The 24,772-nt window shown below is 35.2% G+C and overlaps 1 protein-coding gene across 1 annotated transcript; it reads left to right on the top strand.

Annotated features, from left to right (window-relative positions):
- The first annotated feature begins 480 nt into the window (after nucleotides 1–480).
- On the top strand, nucleotides 481–24,280 carry entpd1 (ectonucleoside triphosphate diphosphohydrolase 1). The gene is made up of 10 exons (XM_073828235.1): nucleotides 481–884; nucleotides 17,923–18,050; nucleotides 18,144–18,261; nucleotides 18,801–18,951; nucleotides 20,133–20,292; nucleotides 20,953–21,171; nucleotides 22,495–22,746; nucleotides 22,830–22,937; nucleotides 23,025–23,162; nucleotides 23,304–24,280. Exons 1-10 carry the CDS (start codon nucleotides 869–871, stop codon nucleotides 23,511–23,513), a joined length of 1,500 nt encoding a protein of 499 aa, XP_073684336.1. The 5' UTR covers nucleotides 481–868; the 3' UTR covers nucleotides 23,514–24,280.
- The last annotated feature ends 492 nt before the right edge of the window (nucleotides 24,281–24,772 follow it).

Raw genomic sequence — 24,772 nt, 5'->3', positions numbered from 1 at the left:
CTTTGCATGAGATATATAAAAAAAAAAGTAAAAAAAAAAAAGTATTTATCGACCCTCATGCCATTTCAAATCTGCATGACTTTTTTTCTTCTGTGGAAGACAGGAGACATTTAGCATGATGTCTAAACTGCTCTTTTTTATACCATGAAAGTTTCATTTAAATGAAATATCCCTCTATTTACATACTGTAATACTACCCAATACAAGCCTAAATAAGTCTCATATTTCTCACTCACGCCCTACGTCAATGATATTACTAATTTCCAAACACATCTTCCTGTCCCCAGGGCAACAGCTGCATGACAGACCCAGACACAAACAAAAAGAACAAAAAACAAACCATGACTTTTGTTTTGTGTTAATGTTTTATTTTTTTTTTATGACAATCAGGAGTTGTCATATGACAGAGCTAGTTGTAACCCAGAGAGAAACAAAAATGCCTTTGTTACTGGACAGAGCTCTGACAAAAGTGGTACGAAAACGGTTAGTGAGGGAGAGTGTGTATAATGATACTGTAAGGTAAGCTCTCGGTGTCTATCGCTCTGTCTCTCTCTCTTTCTCTCTCATGCACACACAGACACACTCTTTGTCAGCGTCTTTGTCTTTCTCTCTCTTCACACATACAGTTGAGAAGGGAGAGGTAACGGGCAGATCGTTAACATGGTTGGTGGCGGAGGGAGGGAGGGAGGGAGAAAGCTTGGCGACTGGCCCGCCCACTCATGCCCCCTAGCCTTATAAAGAACCTCAAGAATGGGAAAGACCCTCTCAGAGAGCCGAGCCAAACACCCGAAACAGCACTCTGAAAGCTGGGACGAGTCAGAAAGAGGGCGACAGAGAAAGAGAGAGAGGATTATAGGACGCTGCATTCATGGATGAACAGAGAGGTGAGTCAATGACAACCACTCACATGAACACACACTTTACCATATTGGGTTCACGGCAGGGCAGGATGTAATTTGGAACGGAGTGGACAAAGGAAGGAAGAAGAAAAAACTGCTAAGTTCAGGAGCACATTATTTGGAGCAGGAGAAGTATAGAAACACTCCAAGTGATCTGACTTTGTGGATGTTTCTTATGCTAAATCAAGCTTCTTAAAAAGTAGATTAACTCAAAAGTATGATTCTGTTAAGATTTATTACCCTTGTGTGTTAAGTTTAAACAGACTGCTCAGGAGCCATGTGGTTTTTAGTTTCCCACATACTTTGTTAGTAGTTTTCTAATTACACATCTGTTGCTTGCTGTGCTAACAGATTAACAAATGCGGTAATTCAAACAATCCACATTTTTTGTTTAAATCAGTGACATGATCTCAGTGGAAATTCCAGACGGACTCATAAACTTGCTCCCCTTCTTAAAAGGATTTAAGATATCCTTTGAAGCATGCGGTTTTATTAACCCTGATGGACTACCTGTCAAAAAGTTCAAAAGTTCATGCATTAGATTTATATACAACCTCTAAGATGCTCTATTGTAGAACAGGAACTGGTAAAGTGGCTGGATAATCCGCTATTGTTCAGTTTAGGCACGTAAACACATTATAAAAAGCAACGGAAGATTAAAAATACAGAAATCCTTTGTAGGCAGCGTGGTTGTCCGATGCTTCAGGTTTTAGCATCTGGTGTCCATCAAACGTCTTTAGCACCAGGAGTCTGTGAGAGTTTGTGCTGGACTGAGAAAGCTGAGACATCGTCAGAGAGGAAGAGAGAGAGAGAGAGAGAAAGATGTTACATAACACTAGAGCATTTCGTCCTGAGACTGGACAGGCCATCTGGTAGTTGAGCAGTCACAGTAACAAAACATCCCCCATTGTAACCATGTCTAAAAAGTGTTTAAGTTAGTCGCAGCTGCATTTTATCTTACGGCGTTTCGCATTCTTGTACGGGGCAAAGAATTACTGGAATCTTTTTGTTAAGAGAAGTACTGTTTCTGTTTTCGCATGCCAAAATGAGGAAACTTGTACTCACTGTGCCATCTTCCTAACCCTGCATTGAGCAAACTAAACTTCCTGTAGCTGACACAACAAGGTCAGCGCAGACGTTCCTCATTATTCCAGTCATGTGCAGTTGAGGAAGTCCCACCCCTCCCACAAACAGGGCCTCAGTTGGAAACCTGTAGTGATTCCCTTTTATTTATAGGACTACTTCAATAATCTTTGGACAAAATGACCTTTTAAAAAGTGGAACTTGTTTTATAAAGAGTAGAAATAAGTGAAAGGACACTTAAGGAGGTCCCACTGGTTTATGTTAGATAATGCATTAACTTCAACAATGAGCATTACATTTGTCACAGTATTTATGTCTTTGTTAATGTTAGTTAATTAAACAAGCTCAGGTCCAAAAACATATTGGTAGAAAATATATTCATGTAAAAATTTTTGATACATAGCTTACCGAATATAGTTTTTCATGACGTATCATCAATTGGCCATATTTGCGGCACTAAGTGTAAATAATGCCACTGAATCAGAACAGAACTCGCAGATTTTGCTGTTTTTGCATTTCTCATGTTTTGGGCTGTACTAATCAGTCAGACCGGGGAAAACATTTGGAGTACTATAGACTGCCAAAAGTTATAACAAATCAAGTAGAAGAGTGCAAAAAACTGTCTGAGGAACCAAAGTCGTTTGTGGTTGGTCAAAGTGAACCAGGAAGTGCAATATAGAGTGTTTTCGTGACGCGCCATCAATCGGCCATATTGGTGGCACTCAATGTAAACAATGCCACTAAACCGAACAAAACTCACAAATTTTGCTGATTATTGCTACTGAAAATATGTCAATTATTGTCATGTTTTGGGCTGTACTAATCGGTCTCACTGGGAAAAACACTAGGAGTACTACAGACTGCCAAAAGGTATAACAAATCAAGGAGAAGAGTGCAAAAAACTGAGGAACCAAAGGCGTTTGTGGTTGGCCAAACTGAATCAGGATTTCCAGGGCAAGAATCTTGACAACATTCATGTTTGTTCTTATTTCCAGTCAGGTAGGTGAAATATAAGGCTAATATCTTAAATGATACTGCTCGTACGTATCTTTACCACCTATTAACTTTAGTTTGTTGGAAAATTGTGCCTATTTCTGCTTACTAAGTCCTTCTCTGTATGATTTAACAGCTTCCACATGTTTTTTCCATAATTTAGACAGCATAAATTAGCAGAGCAATGTATTCAGTAGTGCATCAACTGTACAATCCAGCTGTTGTTTACATATGAGTACGCAAGTATCTTAAAAATAAAGGTGCTTCGCAATGCCATGGAAGAACCTTTTTTGTTTAAATAGTTCCATAAAGAACCTTTAACCTTTCACAAAAGGTTCTTTGTAGCGAAAGTAGGTTCTTCAGGTTATAAAAAGGTAAGAACGAGATGGTTCTTTAAAGAACCTTTGACTGAGTGGTTCTTTGTGGAACGAATATGGCATCTCTGTGAAGAACCTTATAAAGCACTTTTATTTTTAAGAGTGTATAGCCGTGCATCCGGGTAACTGACCAAACCATGACATAAGTGCAAACCCTCTATTGACTTAATTTACATTCCACTGCAATATAGAGTGTTTTCACGACACACCATCAATCGGCCATATTGGCGGCACTCAATGTAAACAATGCCACTGAACCTAATGGAATTTTGCTGATTGTTGCTGCTGAAAATGGTCAGTTATTGTCATGTTTTGGGCTGTACTAATCGGTTGGACATTTAGAGGACTATACACTGCCAAAACTTATAACAAATCAAGGAGAAGAGTGCAAAAATCTGCTTGAGGAACAAAAGGCATTTGTGGTTGGCCAAACTGAACCAGGATTTCCAGGGCAAATATCTTGACAACATTCTTGTTTGTTCTAATTACCAATATGGCAGAGCATCCAGGTAACTGACTTAAGCGTAAACCCCATATATTTTTCTATTAATCTAGTAGTCATTTGCATAATATAACATTGAATCTGTAACACGTTTGATAGATACAGTTTGAGTTCGGCGATGCTCTGTCTCAATCGGGAGCAGTTGATAATCAAAATCACACTACAAAAGAGAAGATTTTTTAGACAAAAATTTTTTTTGCAACAAGCCTCGAATCAAATCACACCATTCGAGGGTGCAAACCAGCCTTAAAATCTGCCTTTAAATAGTGCAGCCAGCCTTAGCAGCACGAAAAACAAAACTTTCATTCAAATTCTGAATGGATTATATGCAGCCTACAAAGCGCGCAACTAGCGCTTGCTTTATAATCATTAAAAAGCTGTCACTCAGTTCATCACAGTCTCACAAAGTTCCATTATAATTAATAACACTCTCCTACACTGCACAGTAAATCTCTTATTTGCATCGTATCTACACTTTGCTAAAAAAAATCCAGCGTTTTGAGCAGTGAGTGAACACAATGGCCAATCAGAGGTGTTCAAAAAACTCAACAGATATGTCTGTAATTGCCTACAATGCTCAACAGTTTACCAAAACAGTTTTGCCAATATCATATTATTGCAGTTTCAATTGAGGGTGTTTTTTTTGTGTGTGAGAGAGCATAAGAACAGTAGAAATGGCAGCCCTGAAGGAATCTTATTGTAAAATGTTACCAAACTACCAAATTATTTATAAAATATTACTTTAAATATCTACATATTTAAATGAGAGTTTAAATAGGCCACATAGGAAAATGTTGCATGCAAATGGCTACTTTGTAACCTCACAATGTGGTATTCTGCGTGTCATTGAAAAAGGCTTGCGTGGGTAAGGGACTTACTTAAGATCTGTGTGTGATGTGCAGGTTGAGTCAGAAACTGAATGTGGTCTACTCTTGTCTTGACACTATCTGTGAGAACATTTGTCACACATAAACTGTGCACCTTTTTGTATGTATTTGGCGGAACTTTTAAATAAATTAATTCCTGCTAAAATAAATGCATACTAAACTTAAAACTCCTGAGATGTGTAGCTAATCTGACACTTGTACCTTTTCAAACATGAATCATTGTGAAAATTTTGGTTGAGTAATACAAAAACCTTTACTGAAAATTCAAGTACTCACCAACAGCTCCTTACCATCAGGTTTTGGTTCCAGAATTTACAAGTAAAGGCCAAGTTAGCTTCTTGTTGTTAGTTAGTTTGCTGCCAGATAAAACAGAGTTTTTTAAATACAGAAAGCTCCCTGATATTAATTTAATCTGATGTGTATCTCAAAAATGATAAAAATATGAACAAACATCTGTTGCTGAAACACCAATTTTTAAATGAATGACTCTGCGATGAGCAGTCACATCCGACTCTTCTAAAACCTTCTTGCTTATTCAAACATTTGGCTCAAGGCTCATTTGACTGCCAGGAAAAACGGATTCTCAGTTCGCTTTAAATAAATCAATCAAAATCACGGGTTTAGCACGGTGAAGTTAACATGCTTAAACAGATTGCAAGTGTTACTTTGCACAACTGCAATGAAGATATGCATTTGAGTGGGTGGCAGTGAAGTGGAAATGACTTTGATAGAACAGAAAGATGAATTCTGGACTATTTTCTAATACAGGAAATGCATATCTGAGCTTGAGCTTGACTGGTCAAGTCTAAACGGAAAAAGATTCCACAGAAAAGGCAATGTTTCTTGCTGTCGAAGATTAATATAATTGTGATGACATACAATTATTCTTTCACAATCAGGCTTCCTTAAGCTTGTTGGCTGAGATAGTAGTTACATAATTAATTCTGATGAATTCACTTTTGTGTCTACTTTGATAGTGTGAAGAGTTTAGCTTGTTTTTGACAGGTGGTTTTGCCCAGTTGCGTTATGTTGTAGCCTTAAAGGACACAGAATCCATAAACTTAATGAATAAGGATCATTTTTAAGCTTAACATTGATGTATGGTTTGGACAATATTTGGCTGAGATACACATATTTGAAAATCTGCAATCTGAGGGTGCAAAAAAATCTAAATATTTTGAAAATCACCTTTAAAGTTGTCCAAATGAAGTTCTAAGCAATGCATAAAACTAATCAAACATTAATTTTGATATTTACAATAAGACATTTACAAAATATCTTAATAGAACATGATCTTTATTTGATATCCTTATGATTTTTGGCATAAAAGAAAAAACTATAATTTTGACCCATACAATGTATTGTCGGCTATTTGTTTTGTGGTCCAGGGTGACAATTTCATTTTAGTAAGTGGATCATGTCATCCCATATGACCAAAAAATGTATATATATTAATATAAATATACTTTTTTAAGTATTGGATAAGGTTCTGTCTAGTCATTAGTCATTTCACAACTCACAGCTCACTTCCTCTAACTTCAAAACAGCTCACATCAGTTGAAATAAACATCCTTTTCTGGTGGAACAAACCATTTGGGGAAGACCATCTTGAAATATTTCTGAAGTGCTGAAATGTGTACATCACTCTATACTTGGTCACTTCATTTCAAACACTGGGGAAACAGAGGATGTATATTTATAACTCAACATAGCAAAGTGTCTCCTAAAACAAATAATGGATGTCATAACTATGCCTTTCCTGTTATTATGACAAAAGCATCATTATCTTTGTTTATTATGGAGATCAAAGCGCAGATCTTAACCACTTTCCTCAAACGATTTTTCCAAAGAAGAACACTAAGATTTAGCATTAACATATCTGTCTTCTCTAGAAGATTAGCTGAAGACAGATTCGAAGACATCTGATGGGAATCTGTCCTCTTCGAACATGTGTTTGTGCTGACAAGCCTGTTGACCACAGGATCACACTGGCAACACATTTCAAGGGTGTGACAAAAGCTGTTCTCTCTTATGGAAAGTCTGAGTGCAAGTTCTATAAACCACTAAACCAGACACTTCTTGTCTTTATCATCCTATAAGGCTGAATGAACCACATAAATGCGTAACCTAAGCCCATTGATCTAAAGAGGCTTCTTGGCTCTCACATAAAAAAAGAGTCTGATTGCTTTCAAATGGACTTTACTCTATTAGATAGTATAGCAAAGAAGGAAGAAAGGCCCAATTTATTTTATTACCTCTCTAAAAAAAGGATCACACACAAATTAATAGGAAATGAACAATCAATGGAAAGCATTTGTTACTGTAAATCCTGAATGACTGCTAGCTAAAAGCCTACAGCGTGGTGCAAAATACTTGTCAGTATGAGATATTGTAAGATCCCGTCAGCGTGAGCTTTGGATTAGGCATGTTCTACAGTCCTTACTTTTGGCTGATGGTGCTGTTTGTGGGATTCACACTTGTCAGCATGAGAATTAGAGAGTTTGCTTAGGATACAGACTGTATTGTCTGTGAAGAAAACACTATGAGAGCATACAAAAGGGCCAAGTTTTAGATGTTTAGCATTGTGCAGTTAGTAGGAATAATTACCATTATGTAGATCTTAAGTGCACATCTTAACCACTGTCCCCAAATTCTATAAAATAAGTACCATGTCTCCATCACATTTTGTAATATTCAAAAATCAATCATTTCATCCCTCATGCACATTATCACGTCTTTCAAAAACTTAGGTCGGGTGTCACATAACACACACATAGGCATCAATCACTTCACTGATGCTGGCTTAGCAATACATGATTATTATGTTACGTTCCATCCATTTTCAAATTGACATTGATGCAACATTGATGCCTCTCAAAAATTAACGTGCACAATACATGGTAGTATTTACGAGAAGCAGAGGTCCAGGGAGTATACACACAGTATTTCCTGGAAAACACACACTACCAGTTATTTTGACTACATCCTCATCCTTTTCGAGAAGCAGAAGAGAATGGTAGCCTAAGTGGTTTTAACATGATGTCTATCGGAGACAATAACGTACCCACAGTACACGAAAGTATTCATACCGCTTAATTTTTTTTTTACGTTTTGTTGTGTTACAGCCTTATGTTAACCTGCTTTATATATTTTGTTTTCCTCATCAATCTACACTGCATACACCATAATGGCAAAGCAAAAAACAGGTTTGTAACAACAGTTTGTAGTAAATTCATAAAAATAATCGATGATTGCATAAGTATTCATACCTTATCTGGGATACTTGAATTTTAGCTCAGGAGCATTCATATCACTTTGGAGATATTACTACACTTCAAGTGGAGTTATCCTGTGGCAAATTCAATTGAATGGGTATGATTTGGAAAAGCACACACTTTTTAATAAAAGGTCTAATAACTGAAAATGCAAATCAGAGCAAAAAACAAGCCCTGAGGTCAAAAAAACTGCCTGTAAAGCTCAGAAACAGGATTGCATCTAGCCATGCATCTGGGTAAGAGTTCAGAAAAAAATTCAGCTGCACTGAAGCTTCACAGAAGCATGTAGCCTCCATTATCCATAATGGGAGAAGTGTGGAACAACTAGGAATCTTCCTAAAGCTGGCCTCCTGGCCAAATTGAGCAACTGATGGAGAAGGGCCTTGGTTAAAGTGGTGACCAAGAAGCTGATGGTCACTCTAGTTGAGCTCCATGATCATATATGCAGATGGAAGAAACACTCCACCAATCCAGTCTTTATACCGGTGTGGCCAAACGCAATCCTCTCCTCAGCGAAAACACATGAAAACCCGCTTGGAATTTACAACAAAGCAACTAAAGAACTCTCAGATTGTAAGAAACAGAATTTTCTACTCTGATGAACCTCAATTTCAAGCATCATGTTTGGATGAAAGCAGGCTCTGTTCATCACCTGCAGAGTGCCATCTCAAAATTAAAGTATAGAGAATGGGAACGTGACATCAGCAACGCACGGCATTCTGGGATTTAGGGACAGGGACACTACAGTAGAGACTGGGTAATAGTGGAGATAGATGTTAAAATTTATATTAAACAGTTAAAAACACATTAGAATGGAGAACGCCTGATGTGTGTTTAACTGCCATATCTGCTCTCATGCCCGGAGTGGAAACGGGATCCGAAATGAAACGCAATTTTCTGCTTTTCAGCTTGAAACAACACAATGGTGAAAGCAGCTCAATCTAAATAAACAACTTGACCAAAATCTGGCTTTGTCATTTGTTTTTATTAGTTATAACAGATTCATAATTCCTGATCCACTTAAAAAGTGTAAGTGCTCACGCTATGAATACTGTACAAAACACATTTAGGAATGTTCTGCGTGATACAGCTCGTTACGATCACTCTCCATGTTCATACATCAACCGCTGATTCATAGTTCTGATTCATGACAAACTGTATTTGTTCCATTTAAGTCCAGTAAAAGTTATTTGGTGTAGTGCTTTCACAATATCATTGATTTCAGAACTGCAAGTTTACTCCACTTCAGAACATTCATTCATGGATTTGCGCTGCGCTATGGCCTGAAGCGTTTTCACACACAGACGAAACTTACTAGAGAAGTGTGTCATAATATAGCTCTGTAAATAAGTGCAAATGCAAGCGGCTCTTTAAAATAATAACACAAATGTAGCCGTTTTTTCCTCTGGTGATTTGTATTTGTTGTCATTGTATGCTACAGTACTTAGCGTGTCCCCAAACATGGACTACCCAAAATGCAGTGAGCAGTGACGTAAATTCCCATTCTCTATAGAGGTAGCAGTCTCATGCTGCTTTTCAGTGGCAGGGACTGAGGAACTCGTCAGAGTAGAAGGAAAGCTCAACACAGCAAAATATAGAGAAAAAACCTAGTCTAGAGCATTCAGAACCTCAGACTGGGCAGAAGGTTTGCAGATGTGCAAAGCTTGTCGCATTGTACCAAAAAGACTTGAGGCTGTAAAGGTGTTTCAACGAGTACAGCGTAAAGGGTATATTGCATAAGTATATACTGAACACTGAATATTTATATTTTTAAAAACTTGCAAAGTTGTCACAAACCAGTTTTTTGCCTTGTTATTATGGTGTAGACTGATGTAGAAGTTATTTAAAGCAGTTTAATATATGGCTGCAACATAAAACATGAAAAAAATTATGCAAGGCACTGAAATGCATAGCGCCTAATACAGGGGTGTCCAAACCTGTTCCTAGAGAGCCACTGACCTGCAGAGTTTAGCTCCAAATCCGTTTAAACACACGTAAAAACAGCTAATCAAGGTCTTCAGACTTAATACTTCCAGGTAAGTGTGCCAGAGTTGGTTGAAAAACTCTGCAGGTTGTTTGGCCCTCCAGGAGCTGGATTGGACACAATAAGGCCTTGTCTACGTGAACATGGATATTTTCAAAATCGTAGATTTTTCTATGTGGTTTGGCCATTTGTCCACACGCAAATGCATTATCAGGTCACTAAAAACTAACCTTTTTGAAAAATCCTGACAGGGTGAAGATTTTCAGAAACTCTGGTTGTCGCGTAATTGGTGAAACTGGAAATTTTGGCCTATGACATTGGAGTGTGTGCTTTTTTCAGCCTTCTGATTGGCCAACGTGATTTTACGGTTAGGATTATATCGTCACCTATTGTTACAGCAATTATCAAAGTTTGATCGTTTTTTATATTTCATATTATTATAGTAAATGTACCAGTTGCTCAAAATGAGCAAAGCTCATGAGCAAAATCATAATTACAAAACCATTTTACACACTATCTCCAGATACTACAGACCTCCTTAAGCCATATGGATATTTACAATCCTTTTCTTTGTAATCTAATCCATCCTAATAGTATTTCATCCTTTTATTGTTTGAAAGACAAGCTACTGTACATGAATACACAACGCAACCCAAAGGCATTACAAACTGACACCTTTGCTGACATGCTTTTTACACGATTTTAATTTTCATACTAGATTTTAATGTTATAAAATGTGACCCTGGTCCACAAAACCAGTCATAAGGGTCAATTTTTTTTAAAACTGAGATTCACATATCATCTAATAAGCTGAATAAATAAGCTTTCCATTGATGTATGGTTTGTCAAGACAATATTTGGTTAAGATACAACTATTTGAAAATCTGGAACCTGAGGGTGCAAAAAAATCTAAATATTGAGAAAATCACCTTTAAAGTTGTCCAAATGAAGTTCTTAGGCATGCATAGTACTAATCAAAAATTAAGTTTATATATATTCACAGTAGGAAATATCTTCATGGAATATTTTCTTTACCTAATATCCTAATGATTTTTGGCATAAAGGAAAAATCGATAAATTTGACCCATACAATGTATTTTTGTCTATTGCTACAAATATACCAGTGCTACTTAAGATGGTTTTGTGGTCCAGGGTCACATATGACAATAATAATAATAAACAAATATTTTACATTCATTTACAGTAAATTTTTAAATCAAAACATTATACTAAATGTACCAGTAGCTCAAAAAGTTCAGCAAGCTCATTAGCAAAATTGACTATTTAAATTCACAAAAGCATATTAGATTATTTTCAGATACAACAGATGGAAATTTATAGCCAATTTCCTTGTAATCCGAAGCACAGTTGGATGAAGAATAGAATTTCATTTGTTCATTGTTTGAAAGAAAAGCCACTGTCGATTTGGTTCATGATAACACAGAACAACCCAAAGACATTACAACCTGACACCCCTGATATCATGCTTTCTCACGATTGTGTTGCAAGAACCACTGTTGGAGTTCCCTATGTAGGGTGTGAAGTGACATGTACCATTATTTACCATGTCTCCAGAGTGTCACATTAACTTGCATTACCTCATACAAGCTTACTCAGGCACCTGAGGCGTGTTAGTGCAGGTGAGTGTTACAGAGAAGACATTAAACCTGATGTAACATGTTTAGTCATGGACTCGACTACAGTGACTCTTCAGACTGATGAGACTAATAAACGCTGTCAGTGCTGTACTACGCTTCCAAGGGATTAAGTAAATGACGACAGTGTCTCAATCTGTATAGGAATTTCGAGAAACACCCCAGTTAGAAAGAACGTCTGTTTACTTGAGAGCATGAGTGTGCATTGATGCCTCTCTTGTGTTCCAGTCAATAACAGATTCACAGCTGAGACATGTAGGTTGCTATATAAACATTCTTTGAAAGGCCGTCCTTTGACAAAGAAAGCTTTTTTTGTGTGTTTCCCTTCGCTCAAGAGGAAATGCAACTTAGTTTCATAATGAAGTTTGGCAAGCAACACTCCACGGGTGCTGGAGGTTGTTTTTGGCCCCAGTCTCTATATGGGTAAATTGGTAACAGCCGAAACTTGCAGACATTTACAGTAAAAGCTCAGCAGTGATGCATTATATTTGGAATGGGTGTTTGGAAGAATACAATGAACACAGTGGAGAAGAGGATTTGTCCATAAAAGACCATTGATTGGGTTGTTTGGTTTTAATGTTATTTTGTTAGCATAACAGTGGTCCTGAACAGACATTCTGTACTGTCAAGCAATGTAGTCCCAAGATGACTTAAGGGGAAATAGAGTAGGATGTCTTGATTAAAAGCGAAAAGCCATTTTCCACATGAAAAGGTTAACGCTGCTTTATACACTACCATTCAAAAGCTTTTTGTGAATATTTTTAAAGTCTCTTCTAATCACCAAGCCTGCATTTATTCAATCCAAAGTACAGCTAAAACAGTTCAATTCTGAAATATTTTTACTATTTAATGTTTAACTGTTTTCTATTAGAATATTTTAAAACGTAACTTATTCCTGTGATTTCAATGCTGAATTGATCCTTCAGAAATCATTCTAATATTCTGATTTATAGCTCGAAAAACATTTATTATTATTTCTATGTTGAAAACAGCTGATTAAAATTTTTTCAGGTTTGATGAATAGGTTAAATGAATTCATTTGTCTGAAACAGAAATCTTTTGTAACATTATAAATGTCTTTATCATCCTTGCTAAATAAAAAATGTATATATATACATATATATATATACCGACTCCAATTGAATGGTATAGTGTATAATGTTACAAAAGCTTTTTTGTATTTTACGTTGCTTTTGGTTCTCTATTGCTTTCTCAGAAGTCATTTTGTCTGAATCAGGAGAGAAATATGAACAGATCAAGCAGAATTTACAAGCTAAAACAATTGAGATGACAACATGGGATGGACTTTTGTCATCAAAAATTAAAATTATGTTACTCACCCTAATGTCGTTTCCAAACCCGTCATCTTCAGAAAACAAATTAAGATATTTTTGATGAAATCTTAGCTTTTTTCCACAATAATTGTGGATTATTGTGAAGTTTTTATCAACTGTTTGGACTCTGAGCCTGACGGCACCCATTCACTTCAGAAAACAAATTAAGATATTTTTGATGAAATCTTAGCTTTTTTCCACAATAATTGTGGATTATTGTGAAGTTTTTATCAACTGTTTGGACTCTGAGCCTGACGGCACCCATTCACTAAGAAGGAGTACATTACTATTCCTATTCCGAAGGAACTATTCCTTTAAGTTCTCAATTGATTGGAACACTGCTGTAGTCCTTATGCAGCAATTTGTTAGCAACTTACATTTTTCAAAGTTTACGTTAGAGGTAATTTATTTTGTAGAACAAATTGTGAAAGTTCTCAACACACACATGATTTTACTCATAAATCGAAAACTGCTGAAAACAAATCCTGAAAGAATTAAATGCTCTTTGGAGTTTCATAAATCCAAACCTGGCCTGGCATCTGCAATTTGCATTGTTTGTTTGTACAGCTGTTCTCCTCAGACAGCATTTTGATCTGTGTATTGTGCAATATGACATATGTTTAGTTTTCAAATCTGCTTAGTCTGCTCAGTCTTTACATAATCAGACCAGGGCTTGGATATTTTCATCTACTACTGTCAAACCAAAATTTATGCAGACAGCTTCAACATTTCTAACATTATCACAGTTTATTTCGAAATAGGTTAGAAAATGGTAATAAAATATGACAAGAACTCAGAGTTAAACTGTGTCTGAACAAATTCATCTTGATAATGTCAGATAACTTTGATAGAAAGGTATGTAATGGATTAAAATCCACTGTTAGTATGACAATATTTACACAACTATCAATACTTTGTTGACCAGTTACCAAGCAATGCTTAATTTAGTTCAGTCTGTGGTGTAAATAGGTCGCATTAGCAATTAAAGAAAAAACACTTAAGCAAAACATGGTCAGGTCAAAGTTTTTGAATAATTTTTGGTCCCAAATTTATATCAATTTTACTGGTAGTCCACTGTATTAAGAATTTTGGGTATAATATGTCACAGTTTACTTTATTTTGCTATCCTCACTTACATAAATGAACTACAGTGTCCTGTACCCACTCATAAAAAAAATAAAATAAAAAACTTTCTAAAACAATCATTGTGTATATGGTCTATGGTCTAATGGTATATGGTCATCTTCTTATTTGAAATGTCAGTGTCTTATAAGCCCATGTGGGCTGGGCACAAATTCTGTGTATGACACTTAAATAAAATGAAATGAAATGAAATGTGTCTAGGTAAAACTGTAGATTATCCAAGCATAATTAAGTTGCTCAAATCCGGGAAGGAAACCAGGAAACCTGAAATAATATTTAAGTAGACTGCGACTGATTACTTTCTACTACGAGTCATCTCAGGTCAATTAAAGGACTCTGATGAACAGAGTAAAATATTTGGGTGGAATATGTTGTAATGAAAACAACAGAGCAATTTGTCAAAGGTAACAGCATCTTCCTTATGCGTCAAAGGAACTCACCCTCATGTTTTTCCAAACCTGTACATCCTGCTCTTTTATGAAACACACAAGGTGAACCCTATCTTTTATGCACTGCATTTACGGCATGCAGCACATGCTATATTTCCCAGACAAAAATAGCACTGCTGTTCTCACTAAGAAATAATAAAAAACAAAATATTTAAAATTTACTTTCCCTCATTATTCACTTCTCTGGAACACAAAATGTAAATTTTTGAGAAATATCTTGAAAATCTCTATTCCATCGAAAGGGAATGTGGAATGGGGGTTGTCAAACTACATAAAACTGTCATAAAGTGCAAGTAGTCATTGCACTGTATACCAAGTCTTCTGAGAAACATTTAAATCGAATTGTAATGCTTTGTTTATTGCTTTAAGAGCTATTTGATTTGGAAAATAGCATCTTCTACATACCGTAATTTAAAAAAAAAAGGTGCATTTAAAACAACTCTAATTCGTAAATCAGTTTTAAATAGTTAATGCATGAAGATGTCGGTTATAGTCTTCAGTCCAGAACATCTGAATGCCACTGACTTGCATGCCAAAGACAGAGAAGCTTCGGTTCCAAAGGCTGATTTGTATGCAGCTCACACAGGCTCTCCAAAGTGTTTCAGTCCCCAAACGGGTGCACTAGGGAATTCCGCTCACTCCCGCCCGTGACGTCACTGCAAGCCTGGCTCCACTTGCTCAAAGGGTGTTTCCCCAAAACCACACGAAAACACTCGTGCCAAGCAAAGCCGCAGCTACGCACACAGGTGTGATTGATTGGTACTGAAACAAATCCCTACAAAGGAGCTAACTCGCACAACTAGGTTGTAATTCACTGCGCAGGAATCGATTAATACTCCTTTGGTGGGGACTTACCACATTAACCGCAACAGCGTTTTCTCCAGTTAGAGAAGCCGGCGCGTGCACTGATGGGTAGGTGAAAAGCGCAACGGCGCGCTGATATACTTCATTGCTTTGCGTACACCTTATGAGATGTGGCTGGGCTTGCAAGAATTAGAAGTAAACTAGCTAGGGAGATTAGATGTACAACTGCGTTGTGTATGCGTTCCAAACGCTAATGTAATAAAAAAAAAAAAAGCTTTTTAATAAATAAGCGTTCCACTGAAGTATAGTTTGTTAGGATAGGACGATATTTGGGTGAGATGCAACTATTTGAAAATCTGGAATCGGTTGCACAAAAAACAAGTTCTGTTGTACAAATTAAGTTCTTAGCAATGCATATTACTAACCAAAAGTTAAGTTTTGATATATTTACGGTAGGAAGTTTACAAAAATACATTCATGGAACATCTTTACTTAATATCCTAATGATTTTTGGCATAAAAATCGATGTTTTGACCCATACAATGTATTGTCTATTTCTACAAATATACATGTGCTACTTAACGACTGGTTTTGTGGTCCAGGGTCACATATGTCTGTCTAAATTAGTGTCTAAAAGTGTTATTTTATATTTGTTGTGGTATTCAAATTTGCTTGTTCAAATTTATTATGGCACATCACTACCCTTCTTTCATTTTATTTTATTTTTGTCCCTTTTTTTTTTAATTCAAAATAGTAGCATAAATATTCTGGAGAAAAATTTGCCTGTGCATGTATGCTATAGAAAGCATGTGTTAATGTATAACAAACTGACTCGGATGATACCAGTTCTGTCATTTTAATATTAAATAATTTTTACATGAGGGCAATTTAATCCACATTTTTTGTACTGTAAGAGTGGACGTGACCATTTGTAAATTTTATAAGTCTAGTTTCTGCAACCAGGCTAGTTTTACCTGTACAAAACGGCTCATTTTGCTGCTTGATACTACAAATTAGTATGTCTTGCCATGTTATTTTAATGTATAGTCTTAATTATGAGCGCACTGGTTTGTAGTGCAAACAGTTTTATCGTTTACTGCACATTATTTTTCATCTCGTTATTTTCCAATAGCTGATAATTAACTGGAAGTCTCACTCATAGGCTTACTTTTGCATTAAAGAAAAAGTTGGATACTGTGTGTGAACTTGGGTGGTGGTCATTTATGACAATTAGTTCACCCTTGTAGCTAATTTCTGATTGGTTGAACTGATGGTGTTACATCTCACCCATTACTGCAACATTCTCGGCTCTCCCCTTTAAGATTATTATAAGACTATGTACACATTGATGTACAGTGTTGAGTAGTTGATTCAGATAAATTAAACTATCAAAATCACAGATGTTCCATGAACATACAATGAAATTAAATGCATAATCTCACTTTTTTTTATCATTTTATACTAAAAATGATTTTATCAGTCACTCTGAACGCAAAATTCACATTCTTCACAAGAAGCATGTTCACATTTCCCAAGGGTGTACTTATAAAATCAGCCAAAATTTGAGCTATCCATCCATCTATTCTCCAAGCAGCATTTTCTACACATGGTCATGGGAATACTAGAGCCTAACCCAGCACCTGCGGCCACGGAAAATATAAACTGGATTTTTTCTTTAATTATCCGTATCTCCTAATCTGTAAAATATCTCCATCAAGCCTAAACACATGAGGCGCCTCTTAGAGGCTTTATTGTGTACACAGTGTGGAGACAGCTGTAATGCACAGCAGAATACAGAGTGCCATCATGCTTTCAAGCCCTGTTTGTTTTTCCGTTAAACTGACAGTAGGTGTTAGCATTTGATTTATTCTTTCAACACCACAAAATGCCTCACCAAACACTATTTAGAAACTGCATGCCGGTTATTTTTCAGACTGGACTATAGATATACACAAGGACTGTTCACGGTTTGCATTGAATTCAAAATTGAAATGTATTGAAAACAGCTTGTACTGTTGTTGAGAAATTCAAATGCTATACAGTTATGGATAACATTAAATGCATATATGTGACCCTGGACCATAAAACCAGTCATAAGGGTCAATAACCTCTAAAATCTGAACGTTAAATAAATAAGCTTTCCATTGATGTATGGTTTGTTTAGATGGGACAATATTTGGCCGAGATACAACTATTTAAAAATCTGGAATCTGATGGTGCAAAAAAAAAAAAAAAAAAAAAATCAAAATACTAAGAAAACCGCCATTAAAATTGTCCAAATAAAGTTCTTAGTAATGCATAATCAAATATTAAGTTTTGAGATATTTATGGTAGGAAATTTACAAAATATCATGGAACATGATCTTTACTTAATATCCTAATGATTTTTAGCATTAAAGAAAAATCGATAATTTTGACCCATACAATGTACAAATGTGCTACTTAAGACATTTTGTGGTCGAGGGTCAAGCATGCTTTTTAATTATTAACTTTTATGTGTAAATTGTCAACCTGCTCTCTTTATCTTCTCTTTTTAGAAGTAAAGGTCAAGAACCCATGGCACAGGCCAGTGGTCATCTTTCTGGCTGGCGTCATCACTGCGGGGATCATCATCATGGTGGCCATTTCTGTCGTCCAGTACAAGCCTTTACTCCAGAAATACAAAGTATGACTAACACTTTAAGTGAACCATTTACTGTCCTAGAGATTAGATTTGTACTTATTTTACTGATGCAATGGTATCTTGTTCACCTGACAGTATGGAATAGTTTTGGATGCAGGTTCCTCTCATACGTCCGTGTTTATTTATGAATGGCCAGCCGAGAAGGAGAACAACACAGGCATGGTACGGCAGACACACACCTGCAATGTAAAAGGTATGTGATCCATAATTTGCATAAAGTTTTATAGAGAAATACGTCTGAAAATGGTTTTTTTAGTATGTGAAGGGGATTGTTCACCCAAAAATTTAAATCTGTATGACTTTCGTTTTTTTTCGTGGAACAAAAAAGGAGATATTTAGGAGATTGTCCAAGCTGCTGTTTTCCTTATAGTGACTAAAACTGTCAAGAATGATTTTGAGTAAAAAAATCAATTGTATGGCTTCAAGGGACATCAAATGTATATAATAAATGTATATGTCATATGGACTACTATTGTGATACCTTTTTGTCCTTTTGCAGCATGATAGCTCCTGGTCCCCATTCAATGTCGTTGTAGAATAGTTCAAAGATTCTGATAAATGTAAGCAAGGAAGTCAAGAATAAAACATGACAGAGGTGGAATTTTGGAATGAACTATTTTGTTAGTAATTGTCAACATACCGCATAATTTCACTTGGCATACTGAAAAAAGCCTGTAGGCAAAGTGTCTTGAGAAACTAGTTTCTGTTTTTTTTTTTTTTTCTGCCCTGTAGGCAAAGGCATCTCCAGTTACTCAGAAAATCCAAAGGGGGCTGGCGCATCTCTCCAAGAGTGCATGGAGGAAGCCAAAAAAACAATACCTGCACACAGACACCACGAAACCCCTGTGTACCTGGGAGCCACAGCAGGCATGAGACTGCTCAAGTAATCAAATCCCAATGCTCAGTTCTCAAGAATCAAATATAGGGTGGTCGAGAATCATTTAAAATTAAATCTTAGTAAGCTTAGCAAAAACATATAAATGAATTCTAGAATTACATCACCGGTCAAAAAATTGGAATAATTATGTTTGTGTGTGTGTTTTTTTTTTTTTAATAGTGTTTTTTTAAGTGTCTTATATATGGAAGCCTATTTTTGCCACTAATAAGAAATAAAAAAAAGGTTCGCAACTTATGATACAATTATGACTTTTTTTTCCCCCCAGAATTGTGAGAACTTAATTCTAAGAAATGAAGTCAAAATTGTGTGATTATAAACTCGCAATTCTGAGTTATGAAGTTCAAATTTGAAGTGGGAAAAAAAACTGACATGTTCTTAGAATTGCGAGTTTATATCTCTTAATTCTGATGTAGTAACTCGCAAGAATTGTTAGTTTAAATCTTGCAATTTTGACTTTTTTCCCACAATTCTCAGTTATAAAGTTAGAATTGTGAGGCATATACTCACAATTTTTAGAAATAAACTTGCAATTCTGAGAAAAGTTTATTTTTATTTTTTTTTAATTCAGTTGTGGAAACAGGCTTCCATACTTGCGATCACCGAGGCTGCATTCTTTTCTCTCTCTCTCTCTCTCTCTCTCTCATTTTTTTTTTTTTTTTTTGAAACAATCAAATGGTAATGTTGTGAAATTATTACAATTTAAAATAACTTTTCTATTTTTTTTATAATTTTTTTATAAATTTTTTTCTGATGGCAAACTGAAGTGTCAGCTTTCATTCTAATATGTTCATTTAGTTTTTTTTTTAATTATTATTATTATTATTATTATTGGTGTGCAACTATTAATTATAGCTCTTATTATCAAGTGTTTAAAATATAAAATATGAAATGAATTGACTTTCAGGACTGTTAACTGTTGTCAACATTGATAATAAATTATTTTAAAACCTATTACAATAGATAAGTTATTTTAAATTTTAATATTTCACACTGTTGTTTTTACTGCATTTTTGATCAAATGAATGCAGCCTTGAAGTTGATGAGCTTCTGAGACTTATTTAAAAACATTAAAAATCAAAACATAGTGTATATAGTTTAATTTATTTAAACAGATTTATCAAATTTTTGAGTGATAAAGGCTAATGATTTTTATTATTTTTTTTAAGGATGGAGAATGAAGAAGCCTCAGAAAAGGTACTGGACTCCGTAGCACGTTCACTGAAGGACCTTCCCTTCTCCTATCAGGGAGCTCGTATCATTTCGGGCCAAGAGGAGGGAGCTTTCGGATGGATTACAGTGAATTACCTTAGCGAAAACCTGAGAAAGGTATGGTGGTTTTTAACCTGGGTTTAGAAACGTTTCACAATTGTGATTTTTAGCAGCCAATGCTCCACATAGAGATCTGATCTCACCACCATACAGCCTCTCTGGAATGACATGAAGAAACAGAACAAACTGAGACTAAATTCAGAAGAACTGTGGCAACGTCTCCAAGTTAAATTAAATCAACATTTGTTGTGACCATCTTTTGCGTTTCAAGCAGCTTTTTCCCTAGGTGCGCTTGCGCATAGTTTTTCAGGTAACTTTGCAGGTAGGTCTCTTGAAGCATCTTGGAGACGTTCCACAGTTCTTCTGGATCTATTCTGTCTCCGTATGTCATTCTAGACAGACTGGATGATGATGAGACCAGATCTCTGTGTGGAGCACTGGCTATTGTCAGACTCCTTGTGCAAACAACTGGATTATTACAATTAATGGCAAAATGAATGTTTGGAAATGTAAACTTATTTCTTGCTGACACACTACAGCAAAAGATAGAAATAACAGACTCGTAACCATTTTTTAGCTGGTGAAAATACTAGTGTTCTAATAAATTTGGCCACCACTGTGTACAGTGTGAATTTTATGTCTAGTGTAAGAATGAACATTAAAACAAATTCACAGCGAAAAGGTCAATGGCTAAAACTTCCTGTATTTAATATGCAGCCCACAGGGACACTTGGAGCTCTGGACCTGGGTGGAGCGTCTACTCAAATAACCTTCGTACCTCAACAGGAAATTGAATCACACGACAATTCTATTGACTTCAGGTTGTACGGAAATGATTATCACCTGTACACCCACAGCTTTCTCTGTTACGGGAAAGACCAAGTTCTCAAGCTTTCTATGAGCAAGAAAATTGAGTCAACACATCAAGCTGATGAGGTATGCTTGACATTGCAATTGAAAATCTGTATACAAGGGGTCTATAGGGATAAATACTTATTCTATAAAATTACATTGCCTTTTAAAAGTTCAGGCTCAGTAAGATTTTTAGTGTTTCTTAAAAAAAAAAAAAAATCTTATGCTGACCAAGGCTGAACTTGCTTGATCAAAAATACAGGAAAAAGCGTAATATTGTGAACTATTACTAGTTTAAAATAATGGTTTTCAATTCTAAAAAATAACTTATTCCTGTGATGCAAAGCTGAATTTTTATCAGCTGTTACTCTAGTCTTCAGTGTCACAGGATCATTCATATATCATTCTAATATGCTGATTTATTACTTCTATCATCAATGTTGGAAACAGTTGTGCAGCCAAATATTTTTTTGGAACCTGTGATTCTCTTTTTCTTTTCTTTTTTTTTTTTTTAGATTTTAAGTAAAAAGTTAAAGAACCACATTTTTTTTAAAATAGAAATCTTTTCTAACAATACAAGTCTTTGCTATCAATTTAACACATCCTTGGTGAATAAAAGTATACATTTACTGAATACATTTACAAAATTAATAATTTACTGACCACAAACTTTTAAATGGTAGTTAATATTGTTACAAATAAATGCTGTTCTTTTTTAACTTTTTATTTATTAAAGAATCCTGAAAAAAGCATCAAAGGTTTCAACAAAATATTAAGCAGCATAACTGTTTTCAACATTTGTAATAAATAAAACGTATTGGATTGATTTCTGAAAGATCATGTGACACTGAAGACTGGAGTAATGGAGTAATTCAGTTTTCCATTACAGGAATAAATTACATTTTACAATATATTCACATAGAAAACATTTTACAGTAAAATAATATTTCACAATATTACTGTATTTTTGATCAAGTAAATGCAGCTTAAGATTCTTTAAAAAAACATTAAAAATATTATTGATCCCAAACTTTTGAACGGCAAGGTAAGTGTTGAAAATCCAAATTCAGTGCAATATTGCTTCAATATATTGCAATTGAACATTGAAGATGGAATGTGTATTTTTTTTTTTATTGTAAAAAAGAAAAAAATATTTTTTTTGCTGTGTGTATGCCATATTAATGCATTACCTGCATATACTTTATGATGCAATGTTGCAAATCTATTAAAATAATAATTATTGCTGTCATTGTTACATTTTACAGAAAAAAAATTGATAAAATTTGCTTCTGAGCTTTTGCTTTGATTAAATTAAATTTATTTTTGTTTAATACATATCTAAAGATATAGACCACACTTGACTATACACTTCTCTCTTACATTTTTAAATGCTTTTTCTTCCCTAAGACAGACCCCATTGAGTTAAAGGATCCTTGCTTTCACCCTGGATATAACTTCAACAGGACAGCACAAAGTGTCTTCAATACACCCTGTATGCAAGAAGTGAAAATGGCAAATAAAAACTTCATCCATGTTGGGACTGGGGAATGGTCTCAGTGCCAACAATCAATCAGAAAGGTTTTCAATACCAGCTATTGTCCTTACTCGAGATGCTCTTTCAATGGTGTTTTCCAACCTTCTGTTGATGGAAACTTTGGGGTAAGAAATGATGAATATTGTTTATTTGAAAGAATATGTTGTAAGTTATAACTAGTGATTAATTATGACATTTGACTCTGTAGGCTTTTTCAGCTTTCTTCTTTGTAATGGACTTTTTGAATCTGACAAGTGATTCTTTAGACGCTACAAAGCAGAAGCTAGCAACGTACTGTTCTACGCCATGGAAGAAGGTGAAGTGCTTTAACTCTGTCTCTGAAGGAAAACTGCTGGGACATGATGTCTAAATGTATACTTTTTTTTTTTTTTTACTTTTGTAGATTGTAGAAAATCATCCCAAAATAAAAGAGAAGTACCTTTCAGAATACTGCTTCTCGGCGACCTACATTCTCACTCTTCTAGAAGATGGATACAAATTCACCTCTGACAACTGGAAAGACATCAAGTTCATTAAGAAGGTAAGTATGGTGTGAATTCAATATGTTATATTATTATTCTTAAGTATTTGGACACTTAAGGCACACTAAAAATGTATGAATTTTATTTTTTGGTCAGTGTATGTGAAAAATGATTGAGATTGTGTCAACCGTTCTGTGCAGATTGGAGACAGTGATGCAGGCTGGACATTGGGTTACATGCTTAACCTGACCAACATGATTCCTGCTGAAGCTCCAGACACACCACTGATGCCTTATGGGGGATATGTCACATTTATGCTCCTCTTCTCACTCCTAATCCTCGTTCTCCTTCTCCTGGTCTACTTGTATTTCCGTCGGTCCACTAGAACAGCCCAGAAAGACATCATTTAGACAGGGATATGATGTGGTTTATTTCAGAACAAAATTTTGATAAATCCAAAAGCATGCTTTAACTTGATCTGAACGGTTTTAAACTTCAAAGAATTTGGAAATCATACCTCATGTGAAGGATAAACAGGTTTTTGGAGAGAGATGGGTTACAGGTTCCAACTGAAGCGACGTCCGACTCTATTCCCCGTGTTTTTTGTGAGCACTTACAGTAAAAGTCGTCTTTAAAAATCATGAGTACAGGTTTTAGCTTTTGGAGGGCTGGGTGAAAAGGGACTGAGCTTTCTTTAAAGGAAATGTGCACTGACATTCAATATATCATGTGCCTATGAAGTTTTTATTTTATGTATAAAAAGCGCACAGAATTTTGATGCCAGTATCTTTTATTTTTTTTACTAGGTATTGAGAAATGTCTTGAGGTCAAAGGTTTCTAGTTGTATACCTTTTTTGCATTATGACCATATGAAAATCACTGGATATCATTGTTTAAACTTTGTTTTCAGCATAGCACATTTTTCATTGAGTCTTGGGTCTTTTTTTATTTCTGTGCTTACTGTTTCTCACTTTGTATTACAATCACTTTTTTTAATACCATGATGTAACGTAGTTAAATTAATGCTTTGTCCTAAAACCATGTTTATGTCTGCTTCTATAAGGCACATTCTGTTTATGAAATCCCTGTGTATGGTGATGTGTAAAATTATGTGAGATTTAGTTTTTTTTTATATTTAAACAACCTGTAGCAAATTTCTATTAAAATTACAAATGACTGATTGTGTCTGTTCTATTCATAATACATAAATGCATGTTTTCTTTTAAAAAGAAGTCTCTTATGCTCACCAAGGCTGCATTTATTTGATCAAAAATAAAGTAAAAAGGGTAATAATATGGAATTGCAAAGTGTAAAGCTGAATTTTCAGTAACCATTACTTCAGTCTTCAGAGTCACATGATCCTTCGCATATACTGATTTGGTTCTTTTTCATTATTTTCAAAAATGAAAACTGATGTGCTGCAATTTTTTTTATTTAGTACTGACCTGAATAAGATCTTTCACATAAAAGACATTTACATAATAACAGTTAAATGCATAAAAATTACCCCTTTTCAAAAGTTTACATACACTTGATTCTTAATACTGTGTCGTTACCTGAATGATCCACAGCTGTGTGTGTTTTTTTTTTTTTTTTGTGATAGTTGTTTATGAGTCTCTTGTTTGTCCTGAACAGTTAAACTGACTGCTCTTCTTCAGAAAAATCCTTC

This window comes from Garra rufa, chromosome 22 (assembly GCF_049309525.1).
Source record: "Garra rufa chromosome 22, GarRuf1.0, whole genome shotgun sequence".
In the NCBI taxonomy this organism is placed as follows: Eukaryota; Metazoa; Chordata; class Actinopteri; order Cypriniformes; family Cyprinidae; genus Garra; species Garra rufa.
This window is presented reverse-complemented; position numbering and strand designations above follow the sequence as displayed.